The 25317-nt window shown below is 57.2% G+C and overlaps 2 protein-coding genes and 1 long non-coding RNA gene across 4 annotated transcripts; 1 reads left to right on the plus strand and 2 right to left on the minus strand.

Moving 5' to 3' along the window:
- Window positions 1–531: 531 nt before the first annotated feature.
- Window positions 532–5519, minus strand: LOC126642436 (uncharacterized). Its single transcript, XR_007629443.1, has 3 exons — window positions 5358–5519; window positions 5148–5231; window positions 532–830 (listed from the first exon to the last, which is right to left on the minus strand). It is a non-coding gene; the product is annotated as an uncharacterized LOC126642436 (long non-coding RNA).
- A 7785-nt stretch (window positions 5520–13304) lies between these two features.
- On the plus strand, window positions 13305–16565 carry NTMT1 (N-terminal Xaa-Pro-Lys N-methyltransferase 1). The gene is made up of 5 exons (XM_050320132.1): window positions 13305–13372; window positions 14267–14331; window positions 15082–15285; window positions 15496–15748; window positions 16165–16565. Exons 3-5 carry the CDS (start codon window positions 15124–15126, stop codon window positions 16419–16421), a joined length of 672 nt encoding a protein of 223 aa, XP_050176089.1. The 5' UTR covers window positions 13305–13372; window positions 14267–14331; window positions 15082–15123; the 3' UTR covers window positions 16422–16565.
- Window positions 16566–17075: 510 nt separating this feature from the next.
- Window positions 17076–22828, minus strand: ASB6 (ankyrin repeat and SOCS box containing 6). Of its 2 annotated transcripts, none has more exons than XM_050320138.1 (7): window positions 22794–22828; window positions 21350–21559; window positions 20814–20995; window positions 20328–20434; window positions 19804–19912; window positions 19250–19336; window positions 17076–19080 (listed from the first exon to the last, which is right to left on the minus strand). In XM_050320138.1, the coding sequence occupies exons 2-7, from the start codon at window positions 21460–21462 to the stop codon at window positions 18404–18406; spliced, it is 1275 nt and encodes a 424-aa protein (XP_050176095.1). In that variant the 5' UTR covers window positions 21463–21559; window positions 22794–22828; the 3' UTR covers window positions 17076–18403. The 2 variants fall into 2 exon arrangements, with proteins under 2 accessions (XP_050176095.1, XP_050176094.1); XM_050320137.1 differs by lacking the exon at window positions 22794–22828 and adding an exon at window positions 22304–22536.
- Window positions 22829–25317: the final 2489 nt, after the last annotated feature.

A 25317-nucleotide genomic window follows, 5' to 3' on the forward strand; every position in this document is an offset into this window, starting at 1 on the left:
GCAAACTGGGAAGCTGCTTCTCAGGAGAAGGCACCAGATGCGGTTTCTGCTGCGCCTCTCTGCTTGGCCCCAGAGGAAATGGGTGATTTTAGGGTGATGAAACACCAAAACAGCCCCAGGAGACCTCGTGTGTGAAGTGTCCCTGGGGCACAGGCTGGTGTCACAGCCAGGGCTGGAGGTGCCAGGGCGTGTCCAGCTGTGAGGAATATGGAAAGGGGACCTTCCAAAGCAGCCTGAGGATGACTGAAGTTGGCCAGAGCCCTCCCAGTGTTGGTGGCACTTGCTGGAGGAGCCTGTGCAGGTCCACAAGGGACAGGCTTTGCCTGGTGGCTTCTACCAACCTCCTCCAGTATCTGCAAGGGGACTTGTGTGCCCATGGCTCTGCTCCAGGTGCTGGTAGTTTGGGAAGGGGCCAGGTGCAGGTTTTGATCCAGGCCCAGGAAAACGCCCCTCACCCCTCAAAAAAACAAAACAAAAAACAAAAAAAACACCCCACAACAAACAAGCAAACAAACAAAATAAACACACAACAAAACCCCAAAAGTGTAATTGTGAAAACAGGGAGAACTGGAGAGAAACACATGAATTCCCAAGCTTACTTTCAGCCCAGCAGTCAGTCCCTGGAGCTGGGGCTCCAACTTCCCCACCCAGAGAGGCGCTGAGCCGGGAAAATGCTCCCGCAGCGATCTGCTCCCTCCTCCTGGCTGAATTTGCCTTTTTTTTTTTTTCTTTCTCCATCTTCTGGCTTGTTCCCTCCCCAGCAGAGACACGGAGGTGGCCGGTGTCCTCTCGCAGGGACACCAGGGCCATGCAGAGGGCACTGCGGGGGGCTGCAATGGGTTTTCAAAGGGCAAAACACTTTGAAATGCAGTTTCCTCTCGCCTCTCCTCCTCCCCCCCCCACCCTCCCCTCGGGCTAAACAAATACCCCCTGGCTGGGAGATGCCTCCTGCATCCCGCAGGCTTTTGTTCCCAGGCTTTTGTTTAGGGCTGGGAAAGGGGCCAGGATCCCCCAGGCTCCCCAGGGACATCCATGTGGACAGGGTCTTGCCTGCCTGGGATGCTGAGGGGGAGGCAGGAGGTGAGAGCTGCCCGTGCCTGTTGCTACAGGACTTGGGGACATCCCACGAGCCATCTTGATGGCCCTTAGTGGCCTCCAGTTGCTGTCCCCCTTGCCTGCCACCCCACTGGCACTTTCTGCCCATCCCTGGGAGCCACTCCTGGTCCATCCTGTCCCCTCTGTGTCCCCTCTTGGCATCCTGCCACCAGCACAGCCTGCAGGCTCTGTGCACGGGCAGTGCCACCAGCTCATGTCCCTCCCAAGGACCCCCCAAAATGCTGATTTACACCCACCACCCATAGGACCCTCCAGGCAGAGTCATCAGCTGCCTCCCCACAGCAGGGACCCCAACAGAAGCCCAAGCAAAAGTTATATGAGTTTTACAGAGACCTCTGGCCCCCAGGAACACATCACCTGGCTTTTCACTTCCATCCCAAAGGCCACTTTAATTACACCCCGGGGAGGAATCACTTTAGGGAGTTGCTTTCTGGGGCAAAAAGTTGGTGGGGAAAAAAAAATATCCTGTGAACAGTCAAACAACCCTGAGGTGACCAAGGAGACTCTAGTGCCAACCTCAAACCTGTCCCTGCCAGTGACACCCGTGCTCTGTGCAAAAGAAACACCTCGATGAACTCAAGGCAAGGGTGAGACTCCAAACAAACCCTCTGGAAACCAAACCCTGACTTCACCTCGGGACAAAGCGTTTCTCTGGTGACCACGTTTGGAGGAAAACAGGATTGTTTGAAATGTTCCCCGTTGTTCCTGCCTCCCGCCAGGATTTACAGCAACAAAATAAATACCCGATTTTTGTTATTGAAACTGTGAAGGTTCCCCTGGGAGGAGCAGACACCGTTTGCCCCAACGTCACAGCCCCTTCGTGTCCAGGGCCAGGCAAGCAATGTTGGTCCAGCCTGTCTGACCAGCTGCAGCCAGGGATGTGCAGAGCTTTTCCAGACAACAAAAGCTCCCTGGCTGCCTGATTTTCCCGCTGCCTTATCTCCCTCCATGATAGCCAGGTTATCAGGAGGTAGAAAAAGGCTCAGGACACCCTGACCTCAGTCCCTGGGGGTTGGTGGGTGGGGGGCAAAGCTGTGGGAAGGGCGTAAGCAGGGGGCTGTCAGCACTCAGGGATTCCATCCTGCGTGGGGCAGAGCCCTTTTTCTCCCACTGATGTCTTCATTGTGTGCAGTGGGGTGAGCAAAACCTCCTTGGGGAGCAGCTTCGGAGCAGGGGTGAGCACCAAGACCTCTGGTCACCTCCTCGACACAGCGACAGCAGCCAGGGATGCTGAGCCCCAGCGGGGTGGGCAGAGTAGCTGTGGGACCAGCCTGTGGGAGAGCAGCCCAGCACTGTGCTTGTCACCCAGACAAGAGATCAATAACTAATTTCACTGCAGCAGCAGCGCCGGTTTTTTTCCAATAATTGTGAGCCGGCGGTGGGGAATGAGGCTCTCAGCACTGCTCCAGAGCAGCCTGCACCCGATCAATCGCCACACCGCTGGGGCAGCAGGAAAACTCATTTTTCTCCTTTCTTCCCTCTCTTTCCTTCTCACCTGCCTTCTCCCACTCCCTTCCCTCCTCCTCCTGCTGTGGCGCTGCCTGAGCCGAGGGCAGTGTCCCCGCTCTGGGTGGGATGTGGGCTTGGGCTTTCCCATGGCTGAACCTCCTGTGCTGCCTCAACAGCCCCAAGTGCTTCGGTCCCTGTCACCCACGGGCCAGACCTGGCTTCTTGCTCAGAGCACTGGTCCCAGTAGCTCAGGTGAAGGTGGCAGAGAAATGGTTTCTCCTCTCCTTGGCTACTGGGCGGTGGCTTTTGGTGGCCTGTTGATGCCTCTGTGTGATCCAAATGTGACTTATTTTTCATAGCAATACAGAGAGAAATATCTGGGTTTTCATTCCCTAAGTGGTTGTTCTGCTCCAGGTCATGGATCCTACCAAGTTTCTCCCATAACTATCCTTTACCCCTTCTGCTTCTGTAACCCCACTGTGCCTCAGTTTCCCTCTATATATTCATAATAGATAGGGCTGATAGCATCCCCTCCTGCCCCCTCCCATGCTGTTACAGGCTACCATGAGCTCCATTCCAGGGCAGAAGTTGTTGCTGGCTCCCAGCTCACAGGGCACCACTTGGTTTTGGGGTCCCCAGGCTGATCTGCAGAGTCCCATGACCTGTGCACCTGTGATGCAGCAGGGAATGGTGCTGTGTGCTCAGCATCCTCAGGATTGAAAGAAGCTCAGACAAAGGTGGACCTTTGGATCTCTCCAGTGGGTTGTGAATGAGGTGCCTGGTAGGAAGGCTCACCTGTGGGTTTGTCACTGCAGCATCTTCCAGGTCTGTCCAAGCACAGCACACTCCATGCAGATGGCAGCAGTGCAGCCCCTTGTTCCTTCTCCCTTATTTAAGAACCCTCTCCCTGGTTCCCTGGGAGCATCCCCATGAATTAAAGACTGCCTTGGCTGTGGAGCACCAAGTGCTGCCTGCATAATTGCAAAGTTTTATGACTTGCCCTAAGGGTTATATTGATTGGGGTTCTCTCTGGCTGATGGAGCTTTTAGTATGGCCTGGGCTGGGCAAGCAAGGCTGGAATTTCAGTTTGTCCAACTCAGCTAAACTGTGGCTTAAAACCTCTATGGCATGAGCACCAGGACACCAGCACTTCTATGAGTCTCCATGTGCATGTCCACTACAGAGCTGTTTGTACTTTGAGGTGCTTTTTGGTTTCTCAGACTCAGCCCAAGAGCTGAGAGTCCTCCCCAGGCCATGCCACATCCCACATGGGGTTTAACCCAGCGAAAGATTTTCCTGGGAGGGTTTGAGGTGCATTTGGGAATTGGGGTGAGGGCAGTTTGGTGGGGTTTCTGCCCTGCTGAGACTCCAGGCACTGCTCAACTTCACAGGACACAGGGATGATTGTGGGATTTGGGATTTAAGTGCAACACCCAGTGCTGGGTGCAAGCAACAGCTTCCCAGTGAGTCAGGCTGTGTTTGCACACATTTGTGCACACATGTGCTCATAAACACACGTGTGGTCCAGCAAGGAAACCAGGAACATCTCACCATGGCAGGCAGACATTGTCTGCCCTGTGGCTTGGCTTGGAGGGCAGCTGGGAGCAGCTGGCCATTACCTTTGCTTTCAAGCTCTCCCTGCCACTGCTGGAGGGTGTGGGGCTTTGAGGGCCACCTTGCTGCCAGTGAGGGCCACCCCCCACCTTTGTGCTGGGAGGTGGGTGCACTCCACTAACCCAAGCACCCCCACACCTCCCCATTCCTCTGCTGGCTCTGGGTGCCACACACAAGTGGGGGCTTTGCCCACTCCACCCCTCATGCAGTGCTGGGTCTGGTGACCAGGAACCCCCTTCCCAGTGGCTGTTTGACCCTGGAGAAAGTGCAGCAGTTGGTAGTGAGTGTGATCAAGCTGTAGCCACAGAATTGGCCACTTCAACTCTCTCCAAATTTTTGTGCCCTTGGGGAGCTCCTTGCTCTCACTCCCTGTTCCCCCCCACCCCCAGGCAAAGGTTTGCTGGACTTTGAGGGAGCAGGAGAGGGGTGGCAGGAGACCCCATGGCTCCTTTAAGAAACCCACAACCGGCTCCAGAAACCAGCTCAAGGTCACAGCGGGAACCTGCGGACTTGGCAGCAGCCAGCGAGGGAGGAGGGATGGAGGGAGGGAGGAAAGCAGCCTGAGATCAAAATGAAATCACAGCCAGGGAGAGGGGATGGCTGGCGGCGCAGCAGAGGGGGGCAGGAAGGTGGGGTGCAGCAGAGAAGGACATGCAGGGGAGTCCCACCCATGGGTGTCGCCCAGGGGTTGCTGCGGTCCCAACCCCAGCACAGATTCTCAAGGTGTCACTGTGCCCCCCAGCAGAGAGCCCTGTGCCCTCTTCAGCTCCAGCCCACATTGGTCCGAGCCAAGGAAAGTCCCCTTGTGCCTGGAGAGCCGCCCTGGGAATGCTGGAGTCACCTCCCTCCCACGGGACTTCCCAGGCTCCACAGGAGGTTTTCCAGCTCTGAGAGGAGCAGAGCAGGAGGAAGCTGCTGGGAGGGTTGGATCCTGCAGCTCATGGCATGGCCCACTCCCAAACTTTTACCTTATTTTCCTTTTAAAGCAGCAGGTCCTGGAGTCCTGTGATCACTGCTCAGTCTCTGCCTTCCTTTCAGCCCAGGAGGACCTTCTGCCTTGCCAGAGAGCACGGTGGGGAAAAACAAGTCCTTAAAGGCTCAAAGCACAGGAAGTTAATAAAATATTAATTAAAAGCCCTCAGCATTTCATTTTTTGAATCTTTGGTACTGAAACGAACCTCACAACTCTGGGTGTTCCGAGCTGTCCTGTGAGCAGGTAACACTGAGCGAGGTGAAGATACCAGCGATGAAGACAAACCCTCCTGGATCTCACAGCTGGGTTGGCCCTGACCCTGCCCCAAGACCATGCAGGGAGCCACTGGCTTAACATGTCAGGGAGCTCTGGGGGGACAGGCAGAAGAGAGGCTCAGGCAGACCCGACCCTGTGGGGTGGCTGTGGCTGGGCTGGGACTGAGCTGTGGCTCCAAAGCAGCTTGTTCTGGGGTTGGAGCAGCAATGCCCAGTTTTAATTTTCATCAGCAGAATTAGTATGTGGAGTTATTTTCCCTTCCTCCCCCTCCCCTTCCTCTCCTCCCTGCTTTATTCAAAGAATTTGATCATTTCTCCCAGGAGCTTGGCACCATTAACATTCACTCCCAACGTGTGCGAGCTGTGCTGCATCCCCAAGCACTGCTGGTGCTGCCAGAGCTGGTACCCGACCAGGCTCAGAGGGGACCTGGGCACCAGCTTCTCCTTCCCACAGCTCAGGCTGGGAGATCCCCTCTGCCCCCTGAATCCACGCCAGGCTGCCCCAGCACAGCAAAGGAGGGTGGGATACAGAACTCCAGCTGCAGTCTGGGCTTCTCCAGCAAGCTGAAGCCAAGGGGCTCGGGGAAGAGCACCCAAAGCAAGGGCACGACCAAGTCTTGCAAGATTTGGTGGTTTAAGACACACAGCTTGGTGTCCCAGGGCTTTCCCGGAGTTATGGAAATTTGTCGGCTTGTTTTTCATTAATAAGGGTTAACTAAGAAATTATTGCTGTTGTTATTGCTATTACTAATGTTATTATAATTGATGTTATTAAATATTGCAGACCAGGCTGCCCTCCCCAGCACCAGGGAGCTGCAGCTGGCACAGCCCCATCCCGCCGGCACCATGCTGGCCATGCTCCTCAGCTCTGTGTGCCCTACAGGTCCATGTGCTAAAGATCCATGTGCAATGTATGGAAACAGTATGGGAAGAAGCCTGCTCTGAGAATTTCCTTTCTTTGCTCAGAGGAGGTCTGAAGGGGGCCCAAGAGCTCGGGAAATTGGGAACAGAGGAAACATGGAGCATGGTGGGTTTAGTGGTTGGCTGGAGTGTGGAGGGGAGCACCACTGCTTGTGTCCAAACCCAGTCAGGTTTCACCTGTGGGGTTCCCCAAAAGCTTTTTTCACCCCCTTTTTTAGGCCCTTTTCTGCCCCACAGCTGCCCCAGCAGCAGAACTAACACACACATGCACCCACTGGCTTTGCATCCAAAGGGATGCTGATGGGCAGCAGCAGTCCTGGGCAGGGAAAAGGGACTTTTGCAGCAACTGCTGCCCATCAGATGTAGTTGAAGGCAGTGGTGGCAGCACCTGCCTGTGTGCAGGCACTGATCCCACCTGTGCCCACCACGATGAACCATTTCCTTCCTGGACATGAGCCCTCCACGGATATCCCGCCTGGGAAATGAAATCAGCTCCAAATGGGAAGTCCAACTAGAATGGCCCAGCCCAGGAGGAAAAAGAGCAGCAAAAGAAAAACAAACTCAAAGCTGGAATGGAAAAAAAAAAAAAAAAAAAAAAAAAGAGGTTAAATGCTGTGTGTGCTGCTGACTCCATCACCCCTGGCTCATCCCAGGCGGAGGTGAGGGTGATCCTCACACCGTGCACACCTGTAGCCATGGCTGGAAAGGCCGGTTTGTCCCACCAAGGTGGTGCAGAAGGGGGTGATTTTCGCTTTAGCAGGATTCCTGCTTCAACACAGTGCTTTAATTCCCTCTGTTCTGGCTCTGGAGAAGGGAGCAGCGGGTGCCACAGCCCAGCCGTGCTGCCGGGCGAGGGCAAAGAGGCGTTAGCTGAGACAGGGAGCCGAGCGCTTTATTTTTAGTCTTGGTTTAACAAGTATTAATTAATAAGAGTGCAAATGCTAATGCCGAGATGACACAAACTGCGTTGCCTGAAATGAATGTTTGGGGCTTGTCTGTGCCAGGATTTACAGCCGGGTGGGTTCACAGGGGCTAAATCATCGCTCTAACTGCAAGGATAAGCTGAGCCGGCTTGTTCCCACCGAGCCCGGCATGGGCCGTGCCGCAATGGGATGTGCCGGGGGCTCCGGGGCCGTGCCGGGGGCTCGGGGCTGGGCTCGGGGCTGGGCTTGGGGCTGGGTTCGGGGCTGGGCTCAGGGCTGGCTCTGCAGCAGCGCCTTGTGGTGCCACACCGGCTCATCCCTCCCTGACAGCATCTCCCAGGAAGTTTTGCAAAGTGTGGATCATTTTAGTCTCTGCCCGTCACGGATGCAGGATCACGCCTTGCAGAAGGATTCATCTACCTAGTGAAGACTTGGATCTTTGAAGAAAAGCCTTTTTCCCCCAGTCAAGTCCCCATGTCCTGCCTGCAGCTTCTTGCCCTGAGAGCTCAGCTTGGTTGGAGGGTTGGGAGGAGGCTCTGGAGAGAATGAGGAACTGAAGAAATACTCCTTGGCACTAAGAAACAAAGAGTTTTTGCCCATCAGCACCAACACTCTGTCTGGGTTTGTTGGCATCACAGAAATTATGAACTTGAAGCTCCATCAGTGGGGTTTTTAGATGTGAGGGTTTCCAGTGGGCTGTGGCCCCTGTGCTGTGAGAAAAGGAGAGGAGCAGCTTGGGGTCCTATCAGATCCAGGGGGTCGCCCCGAGGCTTAAACCTCTCCAGTGGGGCTCTTGAATCTTTCCTGAGAGGCAGGAGCTCAGTCAGGCCAGATCCAGGCCAGGTTTTCCTCCTTCTTTCTCCTCTCAACTGCAGGCAGGAGGGAGCTGCTACCTGCCTGACACAGCTGCTGCTGCTGCTCTCGAAGCTCTGCCGCCTCCAGCAAGCCCTGCTCACCTGGGATGATGGGAATGGCAGAGAGCGGGAGGCTGAGGAGTGTGGTCACTGTGAGTGAGGCACGTGCCACACGCTGGGAGCCAGGGAAACTGGTCAGTGCACACACTGCATCCTCCCACTGTGTTTTCTCAGTGCACACCTCGTCCTCCCAGTGAACACCTCATCCTCCCCAGAGTGCTGAGGCAGAGGTGAGAGCTGACAGGACTCCCATGGAGGGACAGGATCCCACATCCTTCCCATGCCAGGGGGGCTCCCCTTCACTCAAGGCTCCTCAGCTGCCATTTTGGGAAATCCAGAAAGGGCTGAGTTGGTTTTCTCCAAAGGACTGAAAGGATAGAGTGTGCAGGGAGGTGTCACTAACCTGGGTGTGACGGGAAATGTGGTGGTTCAAGGGTGGGATGCTGGGGTGCTGCACTGGGGCTCAGCAGTGCCAGAAAATCCCTGGTGTGGCAATTTTGGTGATAGACTGGGGCCACTGGGTCTTTGGATGCTGCCACCTGCAATGGTGAGAGCTTGGAAATTAAATCAAATTATTTAGCCCTTTTCTACCAAGAAAGGGTGGGGAGAGGATGCTCTGGCTTGGCCCCTCTCAACCCCTCACCACCCTGCAGGGACCCAGAGCCACACAAGAAACCCCCACCCGTGGCCTTGCCAAACCCACCCTCCTTCCCCTGGGCTGGGCTGGGCTCTCTGGGGAGGGTTGTGGGGGCAGGATGTGTTGTGGTGCAGGGCTGGCTCCCCAAACGGTGCTGCCACGCTGCTCTTCAGCGGCTCGGCTCGTATCATCGAATTTTAATTTAGTTAGTTGAGTTCTTTAAACAGTGTGAACTTGCTAAGTGCTTTGCATATTTTATACTCATGAGTAACATTTATCAAACAGAAAGTACAATTAATCAAAGAGGGGAGCGTTTGTAACTCAGAGCGGTTTGTATTCTCCCTCCTTCTCCTTGCTGTGCCTTTCCTCCTGTTCCCTTCCTCTTCCTCCTCACTGTCCTGCACTGGCCACGGAGCCAGGGAAGCTTCACTGTGCTCTACACATATGTAAACATGCCCTCTCTCTCCCTTTTTCTCCTCACCACAACATGTAAACCATACATAAATATTAAAAATATGTTTTCTATATGTATATATATTTCTCTGTATATATATATGTATATATCTATATCTATCTCATATGTAAATATATGTGTACATCTGTATGGTGTATATGGCATGATGTATATAATAAGTATATATAGGCATAAATGGTCCATTTACACTATATATGTATATATATACACATATATGCACAGTTATACTCACATTATACACATTGCATACTAGTTATTTATATATATACACAATATATTATCTACTAGCTAGCATATAGCATGCAGTTTATAGTCTATTAACTCTATTACACTGTATATAACAAATATATTTTTTTATACTTCAGACTGCTGGGGGAGATTAGCAGTGTTGATGATGATGCTCCAGCCTCCTCATGAGAGCCAGTGACAGAGGGAACAAGGTGGGATGGACGTCCCAGCCCCAAGACAGGGTGGCCACCTGGCCAGCAGAAGTGCCCAACCAGCTCCAGAGTGTTTGGGGATGACCAGTGCCTGGTGGCAGGGACATGGGAAGCCCTGACAAAGACACGAGCCCATGTCCCAGCCCACGTTCCCTCTCCTCGCATCTTGGGATGAGGGTTGCTTTTGGGACAAAGAGCAAAGGGACAACAAACTCTGTCCCCAGGACATCCATGTGTGTTTTAAGGGCAGGATCACCCAAGCCATGCCACCTTTTGGCTCCAAAGGCCCCAGGGTGACACAGGTGAAGCCTTGTGCTGGTACCTGGAAAAGGGCTGGCACCGGTGCTGGCAGATGAGAGGTGATGGAGCATGGCTAGCACGAAGGGACCCACATCTCTGCCACCCCTCTGAGTGCCTTGGCAGCTCTCAGCAGAGAGAGGGAAAGCCCTGACCTAATTTATTCCAACTTCCCAAGGCTTGGCCATGGCACAGCCGAGGCAGCTGAAGGAACTGGGCAAACATGGACGCAGGGACAGGTTTGTCCCGGATCAAACCCCATTGCCTCAGCAGAGCAGAGGAGGTGGGAGCATCCCATGTAGTTCCCAGGAAAGTACCTCAGGGCTCTTCCCAGGGCCTTGGAGGTTTCAGTGCTCAATTAGTTGCCACTAATGGCAGCAAACGGGGCCGCAGGTGCCCGTCCAGACCTGGGTTAACCACCGAGGGAAGGGCCGTGCCGGCACCACAGGACCTGCCTTGCAAATCACCTGCAACAACATGTGCCGTCCTGGTCACCTCTTCTCAAAAATGATAGTGCAAAATTAATTAGAATTAATTAATCAGAAAAGGGTAATAAGGGTGATTAGGCACCTGGGGAAAAGGGAAAAAAAAAAATATTCCTGAAGAGTGATCGCAGCACCGTGATTACCTTGGAAAGGCGGCGAGGGAGCGGGAGCAGGAGGAGGGTGTGCAGGGAAACAAATGGGCTGGGGAGAGGGGTCTGGGGGGTGTTTTCTGTCTCGTTGCACAAGGAATTACTGAGTGACAAGATTGAAACCCGTCAGAGGAAAAGCATTTCCCAGCAGCAGTGACCACGTGGAGGCAGCTGAGCCGAGGGGGGCACGGGTGGCTCTGTGTTGTGGCTGGAGATGCCACGTTTTTTGCAGATCTGGCTTTGCACAAACTGGCCCCAAGGCTGGACCTGTCTCCAGAAAAGAATGGAACTCAACAGGGAGTCCTCAGTGCTGGGATCCTCATCACTGGCTGGGCTTAGCAACATGGTGAGCTGAGGGACGCTCAGCTGATTTCCTTTTCCTCTTAATTTTCAACCAAACTCTGTTGCCTTAATAAAATTAATGATAATAATAACACAAAATCAAAGGGAACATATGCTAATGAGATTGGCCTCTGGGTTAAGGTCACCACTACAGGTTCCATTGTATTCTGAGGGGCCAAAGTGGGGACAGGAGTACCATTCCCTTCCTGCCACCATGAAGGACTTCAGTGATGGAAAAGGATGGAGGAGGTGGCTTGGATTTCATGGAAATGGCCTTCAGGAGCCCTAGTACAACACAGTGAAAAAAATCATAGAACTGTCTTTTTTGGGGAAGCAGAAGGAACAAGTTCTGCGGGTACCTAGGGGAAATAGGTGGCACGGATGGGATGCAGGTGCTTGAAAACACAGGTGACAACCGGAGCAATGCAATGGTTGTGCCATGGATTTCTGGATGGCCGTGGGGTGAGCAGCTCTGTTCTGGGGACAGCAAGTCCTTGCTTGGGCCATTAGGACATTTTGGGAGGGGGGTGATGCTGGGGAATGGGCCCTGCCCCCCTGTGCCCGTGCAGCTTTGCCCCCATTGTCACAGCCTTTTGACAGCTTTGAGTGATTACAAGCAGATTTTGTTCCTGCAGATTTCGTTCATACAGATTTTGTGCAAGGTGGTGTTTGAGGAAGGTAAGGGAAGGATTCACCCCATATTAGAACACCAGAGAATCCACACCAGCCTCCTTTCCCCATGGACACAACTGTAGCCAACCCAGTTTTGTCACTGTCACTGTCCCCATAGCAATCCTCTTCCAGAGGCCTTGGGCACCCCAGGTCCCATCAACCCTGTCCTGCTGGGGTGGGGGTATGACTGGGGTGGGATGAGACCCCAAAAGGGGATGGTCTCAGCTGCAATGGGGAGGGGACCACAGCTGTGGTGAATGTGTCGGGCCTCAGCTCGCCATGTTGGCTCAGCAGGACCAGGCAGGGAGGGCAGAGGAGAGTTAGGGATGTCACCCAGAAGAAGTGGAACCAGTGCCCCTGCCAGGCACAGGGTGAACGCAGGCAGGTGAAGGGTGAGGGTCAGTGCCAGTGGCAGTGTCCAGCACAAGCGAGGCAGGTGGGGTGTCAGTGCCAGGAGTGTCTGGTACTGGGGCTGTCAGTGCTGGAAGGGTGTCTGCTGGTGCCGGGGGTCTGTCAGTGCCAGGGCTGTTGGTGCTGGGCGTTTCAGTACTGGTGGGCGTCTGTACTGGGTGCATCAGTGCTGGGAGGGTGTCTGTCGGTGCCGGGGGTCAGTCGATGCTGGGGGGTGTCAGTGCCGGGGTCAGTCACTACTTGGGGTCAGTCGGTGCCAGTTTCAGTACCGGGGGGTTTCTCGGTACCGGGGGTCTCTCGGTGCCGGGGGGTCTCTCGGTGCCGGTGTCGGTACCGGGGTCTCTCAGTGCCGGTGTCGGTGCCGGGGGTCTCTCGGTGCCGGTGTCGGTACCCGAGGTCTCTCGGTGCCGGTGCCGGTGCCGGGGGTCTCTCGGTGTCGGTACGAGCGGGTCCCGCTCCCCTCCCCGGACCCAGCGAAGTTCCCGCGGTGGCGGCGCCGCAACGGCGGGACAACAGCGCCCCCTCGCGGCCGCGGCGGGACGGGACGGAACCGGGAGCGGGACAAGGACAACGGCGGGACAGGGACAGGGACAGGGCCGGGTACAAGAGCAGGGCTACGGCCGGGGACAGGTGGGCAGCCCGGCCACGGCACCCCGCGGCTGCTTGTCCTGGTGACCCGGGACCCGCCGCCCTCCCCGGCAGCCCCGGGCCCCGACACCCAGCCGGCATCCCGCGCCCGGCTGCCCCGCAAGAGCCGAGCGGTGCCCGCGGGCTCCCCTCGGGCCGTCTCCGCCTGTCCCAGCCCACTCCAGTCCGTCCCAATCCACCCTTGCCCGTCCCAGTCCACCCCTCACTTTCCCAGTCCGTCCCAGTCCGCCCCTGCCTCTCCCAGTCCGTTCCAGTCTATCCCAGTTGGTCCGAGTCCACCCCTGCCTGTCCCAGTCCGCCTGTGCCTGTCCCACTCCATCCCAGTCCGTCCCTGCCTGTCCCAGTCTGTTCCAATCTGTTCCAATCTGTCCCAGTCTGTCGCAGCTGGTCCGAGTCCACCCTTGCTTGTCCCAATCCAGCCCTGCCTTTCCCAGTCCATCCCAGTGCGTCCAAGTCCATCCCAATCCGTTTCCCCCCTGTCCTTGTAGCGCCCCCTCGCGGGCAGCAGCGGGAGAGCGCGGGGCGGGGCCCGGTCCCGTGACATCACCGTGACGTCACCGACGCGGCCGCGCCTGGTTGGTCGGCGCCGCGGGCCGTGCCGGGGGTGGGCAGCGCGCGGACACCGCCGGAGGTAACGGGGGGGCCGGGCCGGGGTCGCGGCCCGAGGGCCCCGCGGGCCCCGCGGCACCGAACACACCCCGGGCCGGGGCTGGGAGGGCCGGGAGGGGCCGGCGGAGCTGCCCGGGCCGCACCCGTTTCCACACCCCTCCCCCCCGGGCCGGTAGGGCTGCACCGGGCGGCCCGCGGGGCCTGGAGCGCCGTGGGGGGGCCCCACAGCGATGGGGGGCGGTGAGAAGGCCGGGTGAGGTCTCGGACCGGGCACCGCCCGTCGCACCACAAAGGACAGGTGTAACACCCTCTAACGCCTCCCCTCTCGGGCTGGGGACCCCCCGCCCGATCACCCCCTCTCCCTGCAGCCCCCCGGCCTGCGATGACCGCAGGGCTCGGGCAAAGGGCCCCACACTGTGGGGACTCCCCTCACACGCCGTGTGACCTCCTCCTCCCCGCGGCGGTGGAGCGAGGACCGGCCTCCACCTGCTCCTCCCCGTTCCAGGGGCTCCTGGGGCAGCAGGAGGGCGAGATGGCAGGACAGGGGTCCGTGCTGGTCTTGCTGGGTCCTGGGTGCTCTCCACCCTGAAGAACGTCACCAGGGAGTCACCAAGCCCAACCCAGAGCCAAGCAGGGGGTGACGTGTCAGGAGGGTGAACCTGGGTCCCAGCCCATGGCATCAGACAGCTGCACTGCCAAAAGTGGGGCCAGAACCCTCCATGCCCTGCCTGCCCCTGTGGCTCAGCCTCTGAGCTCCAGGGCAGCAGCAGCTCCTGCCTCCCAGCCTCCCCTGGAGGTGTCTGTGGGGTCAGCGTGGCTCTTACCTTCAGTTCTCTGGGGCTGCAGTCAGCCACACTCACGCTGGTGGGACTGAAGGGGTGGTTTGGGACTAAAATCCCATCTTCTCTGCTCCTAGATCACAGCGCAGACCAGCTCGTGGCACCACCGAGCCAAACTGGATTTCCACCGGTGACCTGTAAGGTGAGGTGCTGCATCCCCCTTCTCCACCCCCAGGCTGTTCCAGGCCACATGGGGCCCCCAAACCTGCCTAAGCTGCCATAGAAAAGGTTTTGTGTCTAATGGGATATTTGCCAGCAAATTCAAGCCATGGACTCTATATATTTCTTTATTTGTAAAGGTGTTTGAAGTCCCTGAATTTACCCTTTGGCCAACTTAAATCTAGTTTCTAATCCCCGGCGCAGTTAATCAAATCCACAGTGGTTTGAATTATGAGATGCCTGGGGGAGATTTATAGCTTGTATTGCTGATTATACCTTGACTTTATTATATTGCAAATACCTAACTTACGGTCACGGCTGAGATTTACAATCCTCAGGTAGGTGCTCAGGATAACTTTTTAGCAACTCCAGGTGTAATTGGAGGTGACTGATGGGGCTGTCGCCACAGATAAACGTGTAATCTGTAAAACATTAAGAAAGGGAAAGAAGAGGCAGAATAGGTGAAAAAGGGTGGGTCAACCTTGAAAAAAATAGTCATATAATTGGGTGTATTGCTGAGCAAGGCTCTGGGATGCCTGTTGTGGCTGAGGCATCTCTGCCCAGGAAGGGCTGGCTTGTTGGCCTCCAGAAAATACCAGGATTCAGATCAGGATTTTTGGCTTTTAAGCTGAAGGGTGTGGGCTATTGAAATAGCCCTGGGGAGGGGGAAGGGGTGATAAATAGAAGTGGGGTGCTCACAGGGCCTCCCTGGTTCGGGTTTCTCCCATCCCAGGGGAAGCAGCAAGTCCCGTGTGGGCACGTGCCCTCGGCCAGCATGACGAGCGAGGTGGTGGAGAACGAGTTTGAGTTCTACTCCAAGGCAGAAAAGTACTGGAAGGATGTGCCCGCCACAGTGGATGGCATGTTGGGGGGCTACGGCCACATCTCCAGCATCGACATCAACAGCTCCAGGAAGTTCCTGCAGAGGTTTCTGCGGGTAGGTGGCATGGTCTGTCAGGCTCCTAAAGCCCTGTCCTTCTCCCAGCATGGAGCTGGAGCTGGGCTCTTCCCACCGAGTTGCTCCATGGAGTCCTCTGTTGCTGCATGCTAGGAGAGCTTTGCCTTGCAGTGCGTTCCCCAGTCCTGTCCCATGTGGTTTTCCCATTCCTCCTCTGTGGGATTCAGCCCCTCACGGTTGTTGTTCCAGGATGGCCCCAACCGGACGGGAACGACCCGTGCTCTGGACTGCGGGGCCGGCATCGGCCGGATCACCAAGCGGCTGCTGCTGCCCCTCTTCAAGACAGTGGACATGGTGGACGTGACAGAGGACTTCCTCACCAAGGCCAAGAGCTACCTGGGCGAGGAGGGCAGGCGGGTGCGCAACTACTTCTGCTGCGGCCTCCAGGACTTCAGCCCCGAGCCCAACTCCTACGATGTCATCTGGATCCAGTGGGTCATCGGTGAGGGTCGCTCCGCTTCCACCCTGTCCTGTCCAGCTTCCCCCGAGGGGCAGGTGCCTCATGCACTGGGGAGAGAGCAGCTTGAGGTTTGCAGGAAGGATGAGCATCACAGCATGGGTGGGAGTCTGGGGTGGGAATCTGCCCCCTATCCCTGCCCTACAGGGGGGCACTGAGGGCACTGTGCTTTCCTTCCCTCCACCATGGGTCTTTTCCCAGAAGCCCTTGAAGCCAGGGCAGATGTGTGGGTTGGATGAGCTGGGCTATGGGGACACAAGGTGGACACCCCAAGATAAAGCTTCCCCCTGCAAATGGCTCAAGTGTTTGGCTACTTGGATCAGGAGGGATCCCTAACGCAGCCTCACGGCCTCCTCCTCCCGGTCACCCCGTGCCTTCTAACCCCTGCTCTGCCCCTCCAGGACACCTCACCGACAACCACCTCTCTGACTTCCTGAAGCGGTGCCGGGCCGGCCTGCGGCCCAACGGCATCGTGGTCATCAAGGACAACATGGCCCAGGAGGGGGTGATCATGGACGATGTGGACAGCAGCGTCTGCCGGGACCTGGACGTGGTCCGCAAGATCATCCGCCGGGCTGGGCTGCACCTGCTGGCCGAGGAGCGCCAGGAGAACTTCCCCGACGAGATCTACCACGTCTACACCTTCGCCATGAGATGAGGGCAGCGGGAGGAGGTCTCTCCCGTGTCGTGACTCCCCCTCCTCTGGGGCTGGTGACAAGGACGGGACTTTGTCTTCCAGGTTGCTGCTGTTTGTGAAAAGAGGTGTTTGCCAAATACATTTTCCTGCTGTTGCACTTCTGCACGTGGGCTTTGTCAGGTGCATGTTGGCTCGGTGCCACCCTCGGGAGGCTCTAGACAGGAGCAAGAGGGTCTCCCATGCAAGAGGTGATCCGTGGGCAGCAGCAGGTTGCTGACCACAGGGTTTCTGGTAGCCATCAGGCGCTTGGAGCACCTTTGGGACAGTCTGGGCTCCAATCCTTGCCTGGGTGTTTGACCCCTTCCTGCTGCTCACAGCAACAAGCTGGGTAAGGGGAACAGGGGAGATCTCTGTGATTTCCCTGTGGTGGGTTGGAGAGGCAACACCAGGTTCTGGGGCTTTGAGGGAGCCTGTCCTTTAAACCCATGAGCAGGTCTCCCACACGTGCAGCAAAAAGGGAGGTGACACCTGGCTCGGGCCAACCAAACCGAGCCCAATGCAGCCAACACTGGCACAGCATGTGCCAGGGGGTGAGCCCATGTGCACACCCCAACCCTCCAGCCATCCCCTCAAGCCCCCTCCTCCACCCACCTCCCCTGCAGAAGAAACAAGCCCTTGTCATTATTACAAAAGGCCTCATTTAATTGCTCAGTTCCCATTCCAGACGCCAGGGCAGAATTTGATCACATTACTGGGGTTTTTTTAAACACCAGTTCATCAGGACACACAGCTCCAGTTCTATGGGGCAGGAGAGGGTAAAACTCAGATGCTGCCAGGATGGGAGAGACAACCCTTCTGCTGCCAAACTGCCAGTGAATCCCAGATCCACCTGCTGTAAACTGTCCCTAATCAGAACAGATTTTTCCTCTTTTTATCCTCTTCTGCATCTGTTCCCCACGACAAACAAAAAACCAAAACAAAACTGTGTGGGGCTCAGCTCTGCAGGCAGTCTTTGGCATGTCACAAAGAAGCAGATGCTTAGAAGGGGGAGGGAGCCAGGTGGCAAGGCTGGGACTCAAACCCTCCAGGTGCAGCCCCAGAGTTTGCAGGTTCCAGTAGCAGGTTGAAAAGAAAACCCCAGAGTCCTGCTGCAATTCTGTGTTCTGGGAAGGAGGCACTGGAGAACAAGGACCTGGGAGCAGTCAGCAAGGAAAAGAGCCAAGGAATGGGGAGGGAGGCGCAAGGCACTCAGTTAGCTGTCTGTTCCTTCTCTTTGCACAGGGAACACACCACAAAGCTGAGAAACATCCACTTGTCTGTTTTGGGGCCCAGCACCTCCAAGACATGCTTGGTGAATGGTTCTCTGTGCCAGGATGGGGTCCAGAAACACAGAGGGTGTGCAGCAGTTGGCCACTGCTGCCAGCCCCGATTTCCCTCACTCCCAGCCCCAGCTTCAGAAGCCCACATTGAGCAAGGCAGGCATCCACACCCACAGGGTGATGCTGGACCTGCCTCTACCACCAGGACTGGAGGCAGGAAGCCAGGACAGTGCTGCCAGTGCTCTTCTTCTCCCAGCACCCCGAGGCACAGCTCCACCAGACACCTAAGGCACTGTGTCACCCACCCATGGCAGCACTGGGAGAGAGGGGACACGCTGCCTGTCCAATAACAGCACTGGCCTTTGCTTAACCTCCCCCAAAACCAGCCCTCTGCCCCAGTATCTGGCTCCCCAGTGCCCAGGAGCTCTTTCCACCCCAAGGACCCACAGAGCTCTGCCCCACCCCCCCATGACATGCACCAGAGCAACGAGACCTCCACAGACACACGTGGGATATTGTGCCCAGAATGCCACAGAGAGGGGCTCCGTGGGCAGCACTGGCCAAGCCGTGGGCACACAGACAGCAGCACCTCTTTGCTGTGAGTAAAACTGTCCAGAGCAGAGATGTGGAGGCTGCAGGCACAGCAGGACAGTGGAGGGAGGAGACAGAGAGGCACTGTCAGGCTCAGAGGTCCTCGTGCCCGGCAGCAGTGTGGTCGATGAGGAGGTACCACTTCAGCCTGTCTGGGAGAGGTAGAGCCTTGATTTTGACATCTACTGGCCAAGGTTTAAGGCGCTGCCGGATGAACACCCTGCAGAGATGTTTCAGTGCCTGTGGCGAGCGCTCCAGCTGCTTCAGGGAGCAGAACAGAGTCCTGACCTTCTCCCCGTGGTACCTACAGCTGCTGGTGTTGACCTCGAAATTGCTGGGCAGCTGGATGGCTTGTGAGCTGGCCATCATGAGCTCCAGCAGAGTCTGGCCCTTCTGGATGAGGTCTGTGGAGAAGCTGTCATCTTCAGAGACACTGAGGTGCGAGCAGAGGCACTCGAAGACGATGTGGAAGCCCGACCAGCACGAGGGGCCGTGGAGGGAGCAGTTGTAGGCAGCTCCTGACTCCAGCAGGAACCGCAGCAGCGGGAAGTGGCATTTGAAGCTCTTGAAGCAGAGGTGGGTGAGGGACTCGGGGGCCGGGCACTCGCTGGGGTTGGCACCGTGGGCCAGCAGCAGCTGCGTGAGGCGGAAGCAGAAGCGGTTGATGACCTGGGCCTCCTCGGTGTTGCTGCACGCCATCTCCCCCAGCAGGAAGATGACAGAGGTGAAGACAGTGTCACCATCTTTGGTGGTGGCCCTGACATCCGCGCCTGCAGGAAGGGACAGAGAATGTAACAGACCACGAGGCCAGGCCAGCACCAGCTCAGGCACTGCTGGGCTTTACTCTGCTCCAGTGGGAACATCAAGGAGTCGGGAGGGCAGTGCCTGGTGCTGCACAAAGGATCAGCCAGTGCAGAAAGGGGAGAAGGTTGCCCTCACCTCCTTCCAGCAGGAGCCGGATGCTCTCGGTGTTGTGGATCTGGACACCATCACTGCTGGCCAGGGCGTGCAGCAGCGCCGTCTTCCCTGCAATGGAGCAATCGCTCAGCCACGTGACAGCAGGGTGGCACCCCAAAAGGCAGGAAGGAAAACAATCCACCCCACCCACCAGACAGCCAAACACAGGGAGTGACAACTCTCCTCCTTCTGGCAGAGGCTTCTGCCATCCCCGTGATGGTGCACAGCTGTGAGGACAGGGCCACAGGACACACGTGCAGGGCTGATGGAGGCCTCAGAGGGCACATGTGCCACAGCAGGGTGAGTTCAGAGCACATGGGCAGCACAGGGCTATGGAGGCACAGTCCCATCCCATCTCCCATGGACCGTACAGGGCTGGTTTCAGCCCTTTCCACAGAGCCAGCACACAAGGAGAAAACACTGAGCACAGGGAGGTTCTGCAGCCTGCTCCCAACTTCCAAACCCACTTGTCACCAGAGAGCACAAGCAGCAGCAGGACAGAGGGACCCAGCAGCAGGGGGATGGGGCACACAGACCATTTTTGTCAGCAGCGTTGACATTGGCCCCCAGCTGCAGCAGCCGCCGCAGGCACGGCAACCGCTCGGGCTCCTCGCTGGCCAGGTCCAGGGGACTGCTCTCATGGATCTGCACAAAGGGTCAGAGAACACCAGTGAGTATTAAACATTGTAGGAATTAAACACTGCAAGTGCCTCTGGAGAGCCGCTGCTGGGGCTTCATCATGCCTAGCGTACGAGCGTGTTTGAACCCATCCCCAAAAATCAAAGTGAACCTTCTCCAGTGAATCCATAGGCAGAGGTCTGTCTCCTCCAGCCTCCTCCCACCTGCTGCTCCAAAGCAGAGGCAGGTTTGCTCAACCTGAACTTCTGCCACAGCATCAGAGCTCTACGGACAACAGGCACAAGAGGGTGTGCCAAGGGGGAAGCAGCGTGCGGTGAAGCCCAGGAGGAGGGGGGCAGGGAGGGCTGTCCCCACACAGCAGACCTTGCAGCCAAGGCTCAGGGGGCCCAGCAGGGCCGTGCCCAGGCAGCGGGGCCCGTACCCGGTCTCTGCGGTTGATGTCGGCGCCGTGGTGCACCAGGAGCTCCACCATGTCCGGCTGGTTGCGCAGCACCGCGATGTGCAGGGGGGTGTAGTAGGTGACGGGATCTGAGGGCAAAAACACGGTCAGGGAGAGTGAGGGGCTTCCCCCAAAGCACCTGCCAAAAGTGGAAAGAGGCAGCTGGGGAGGGCCCTGAGAACACAGCAATGCCCGTGAGAACAGGGCTGTCACAGACCCCCCACAGGTTCTGCTGCTCCAATGGCTCCATCCCGCCAAAAGCCCCCAAAGCTGCAAACTGTCCCCCTGGGTATTCCCCAGTCCATCCTTGTGGCTGGGTCTCCACAAAACACATTCACACTGTTCCAGCAAGGAGCAGGGGGCTGAGCTGGCAGCTCCCCCTCTTTCTGCCCCAGCTATCCCCACCTCCCGGGGCAGCTTCTCACCCCTTGCTTGCTCCAGGCCCAGCTCCCTTCCCCCCAGTCTCACCTTCAAAGCTGAGGTCAGCACCAAATTCCAGGAGGATTTCTGCAGCAGGGACGAGCCCCAGCTCGGTGACCTTCAGCAGGGCATAGCTCACACCTTCCTGATAAAACGGGGAGTGGGTCTCCCTCTCCAGGACTCGCCTCACAGCTGAGAGCTGGCTCCTGTCACTGCCCAGACAGGCAGGGCTTGAGACACACAAAAACCCACCAGTTACTCAGTGGACAGCACACAGCTCAGGTGTGCAAGGGCCAAAGGGGCACCAGGGAAGAAGAAAAACCAGAAGAACAAAAATCCCTGGTTCTGTACCCACCAGGTCTCTAATCTACTGGTTGTGAGCCACAGCTGAGCCCCAGTTTAGGTTTCATTGCCAGGGGTCAGGCAGTTCCAGGGGAGCACACCCAGTCCCTGTGTTTGCTCTGCTCCACCCCCACATTCCCAAAGAACAGCAGCAAAAGGAGGGGCTGTGGGATGAGCAGCAACCTCTGAGCTCCAACCATCCCCCCTAAAGCCCCCTGGGGTGTTCAGCCCACTCTGCTTACCTCTCCAGGGAGCTCTGCCTGTCCCTGTCCGGCATCACCAGCAGCCCCAGGAGCTCGTCCACCAGGGGCTGGTACTCAAAGATGATCCTGCGGAATCCGTGCAGGAAAGGCATCGTGCTCTGCTCCGTGCACAGCCCTCCTGGGGCCCTCCAGCATGGCACTGCTGTCTTCCCACACACAGCTCTCCTTTCCAGAAGGCTCTTCCCTTCCCTTTAAAACAAACGATCCTCCTCAGCAGTTCGGCACTCAGAAGAAAACACGGCCTTCCCCTCCTCCTCCTCCTCCTCTTGATATAAAAGGCAGCCAAGAGCAGCGCAGGGATCTCCTCCCACACGGCACGGAGGTGTATCCAAATTATCTCCTGCACGCAGAGCTGCACACTGGAGTTATCTGGGTGCAGGATAAAAACACGCCCAGCAGGGCCCAGGCTCGGGGCAAACCCTCTGTGCCACACCTGGGGGGCTCTGAGAGCCCCAGGGGGGTCTGCAACCGGCCTGGATTTTGGGAAGGAGAAGGAGCTGGAGCTGTCCCTGCGACCCAGGAGCCACCCCAGGGATCACCAGCCCCCCCAGTGCACTGGGGTGCAACCCGAGAGACCCCAAATCTCACTGCCCCCCATGGGGGGAGGCACGGCCAGGAGCCCCCAGACCCCCCCCGGGATGAGAAACAAGATGCCCACCTCAAGACCACTACGCAAAATATATTTAAAAATACGTTTTCATTTCCTTATCACCCTTCACTTAAGCTAAATAGCCGAATTAAAATAATTTACCAAAAAATGGAGCTGTTTTTTTTTTTTTGGTTGTTTTTGTTTTACAATATTTCACAGTCGGAATATTTGGGCTATTATCACCACGCGAGCGTAAATAAATAAGCATATATACGTACATATAAATATATATGAATGTATACGAATAAATATATATAAGTGTATATATATATATGGATACGCACCACTCGCAGCAGGTTGTGTGTAGTTATATATTATATATTTTTAAATATATAAAACAGGCCCATCATTTCTTTCCCCGAGGAGGTAGATCAGGCTATTGCGGGGATAAAAAAAAAAAAAAAAACCAAACGAACACACAAACCCCGGTTCGTTTTCACAAACAAACACTCGCAAATCCCGATGCAACCCTCACCGCGATGGCCCCAGCCGCCCCTCGGTCCCGGAGCTCCCTGGGGAGGGAGGAGAAGCCCCCGCATGGCGCTCCCCTCACGGATCCCCTCACGGATCCCCTCACGGATCCCTCACGGATCCCCTCACGGATCCCCTCACGGCTCCCCTCACGGCTCCCCTCACGGCTCCCCTCACGGGTCCCCTCACGGCTCCCCTCACGGATCCCCTCACGGATCCCCTCACGGATCCCCTCACGGATCCCCTCACGGCTCCCCTCACGGATTCCCTCACGGGTCCCGGCCCGGCCCCGCCGCCCCTCACCTGCCCCGGCGCCGCCGGAACCGGAACCCGCCGGCCTGAGGGGGCGGGGCCTCGCTGAGGGGGCGGAGCCGAGCTTGGGAACCGCCTCCCATTGGGGCGTGATCGAGCTCTTTGTGGGCGTGGTTTCGCGGGGGCGTGGCCTGGGCTGGCGGCGGGTGCGGCCGGCAGGGGGCAGCACGCGGCCGCGCGGGGGGCGGGAAGGGACCCCCGGGAATCCCCCGGGAATCCTCCGGGAACCCCCTCTGTCCCCCGGGCTGTCCCCCTTCCCCGGTCACCCTCTTCCCTGTTGTCTCCCTCCCGCCCAGGAGTCCCCCTCCCACGGGGTCTCCCCTCCCCAGGTGTCCCCCACTTCCCGGGTTTCCCGACCCTGGGTGTTCCCTGTCCCCAGGTGTCCCCTCCCATGGGTGTCCCCTCCCCGGGTGTCCCCCCGCCACGTGTACCTTGCCCAGTGTGTCCCCGCCTCCGCGGATGTCCCCTTTCCTCGAGTGTCCCCCTCCTGGGAGCGTCCCCCTCACCGTGTCCCCCCTTCCCCCGGGTGTCCCCCTCCCCGAGTGTCTCCCGTCCCCGGGTGTTCCCCTTTCCCGGGTTTCCCTCTTTCCGGGGTCTCCTCCTCTCCCCGGGTATATCCTCCTATCCCGGGTGTACCCATTCCCGGGGTATCCCCCTTCCCCGGGTGTCCCCCACCTGTCCCCCCTGCCCCTGGACAACCCACCCAGGACGGTCTGGGGGTGCGAGGGAGGTGGCACCGAGGGGCTGCTGCCTCCACGGAGCTCGGGGTTCTGGGGTGCTGCTGCCCACAGCGCCCGGACCCTCCCCTGCTGATCGAGCTACCGGGGGAAGAGTTATCCCGGGATTTATTGGTATATAATCATAATTATTTGTAGTATTATTATTATTATTCTGATGGAATCTGCAGGCGCGGGGAGCTCCGGAGAGCGGCAGTAACTGAAACCGCCTTGGGTTTCCTATTTACGTATTTATTTTATTCCGGTGGAGCGCTTCCAGATCCCGGCAGGCAGCCGTGGCCCCGGGGCAGAGGGGGCGAGGAGGCTGCGCGGGTTGGGCGTTTTTCTGACTTGCTGTCACACTCCCCCCACTCCTTTCCCACCCTTCCCTTCCCTACACAGAATGGGGTGCCGGGGTGGGGGACCCCAGTGCCCGCAGCCCCCCTCTGGTCCTGAGCCCACCTTCAGGGCAGGGCAGGGCAGGGCAGGGGGTCCCAAACCCCTTGCAGAGTGGCTGCTGGCTCTTGGTGCTGTGCAGTGGCACCTCGCTGGGCAGCTGGTGTGGACCCCCTCTTGCAGCCCAGCAGCCCCTGTGGGTGGGGTTTGGGGGGCTCCATCCCTGTGCTGTCCTGAGGAGGGGTGGAATAACCCCATCCGACCCTGGGCAGGGAGCAGAGGGGGAAAGCAGTGAGGAAAGGTAAGGGAGAGTGAGAATTTCTCCCTCCAGTGTGAGGTGGCTTCAAACCAGCCCAGGTCAGGTGGGCTGGGAAGCTGAGACCCTCTATCCAGTCTGAGTGTCTCCTTGCTGGCACCAGGCAGAGCCAGATCCTGGACCTTCCATGTTCCCAGTAAAACCCTGGACCCTCCACAGCTGGAGTGGCAGCATCTGGCACAGTCCCTGTCCCTGTCCATGTGGCATCACTGGGGACTGTGCAGGGTCCAGCTCTCCAGCAGATACCATTCCGGGGGGAAATCCCAGCTGCATTCCCCACAGCTGGCTGGGAAAGGAGGGCTGGTGGCAAGGAAGGGTCACCCCATTGCCACCTCTGACACCCCAACCATGAGGGATGAGAGGGAACACTGAGCTGCCCCAAAGAGCCCTGCCAGGCTGGGTGTGCCCTCCTGAGCCCCACAGAGGTTTTCCTCCCACTCTGGTAACCCTGTGCTTCAAATGAGGTTTTAGGGGTGCAGAGTGGGACAAAACCTGGCTCAAAACCAGCCCTGGGAGGTGACAATCTGAGATACCCACAGGCTGAACCCCTTCTTTTGCCATCAGCATGGCATGTCTGGGCACCCAGGAGTGCTTTCCTGGAGTATCCTGCCGTGAGCATTCCACAAGCCACAGCCTCCAGGGAGGTGACTCCCCATCCCCACATTTCTTGGGGGAAAAAACCCAAAAACCAACCCAGGATGTCGCTGGCGGGTTTGAGTGCCCGGCTAAAACAACAAGGCTGGGATCTGCCCCCTTCCTCCCCATGGCCTTGGCGGGGCGGACTAGGAAGAATGCGAGTTGGCTATCCATCAGGGAGACAGAGCAACAGCCAGCCGAAGAAAGAGGGGCATTTTAGGAGGAAAGCCAGGGAAATTTGATCATTAAGAAATCCTCCTGGCTGTCTGGGGGAATTTAATTAAATTGCTGGAAAGGGCTGTAAGCACATCTGGATCCAATATGTGCAGCTTTGATTTTTTTCTTTCTTTCTTTCTTTCTTTCTTGCTTTTTTTTTTTTTTTTTTTTTCAGTTCACTCTTTTCCCATCTTGCTGTTGAAGGAGGAGGGGGGGGTGTGGAATAAAAGGGAAA

The sequence above is a fragment of the Myiozetetes cayanensis genome, unplaced genomic scaffold (genome assembly GCF_022539395.1).
Source record: "Myiozetetes cayanensis isolate MyiCay16 unplaced genomic scaffold, myiCay2020 scf23, whole genome shotgun sequence".
Lineage (NCBI taxonomy): Eukaryota > Metazoa > Chordata > Aves > Passeriformes > Tyrannidae > Myiozetetes > Myiozetetes cayanensis.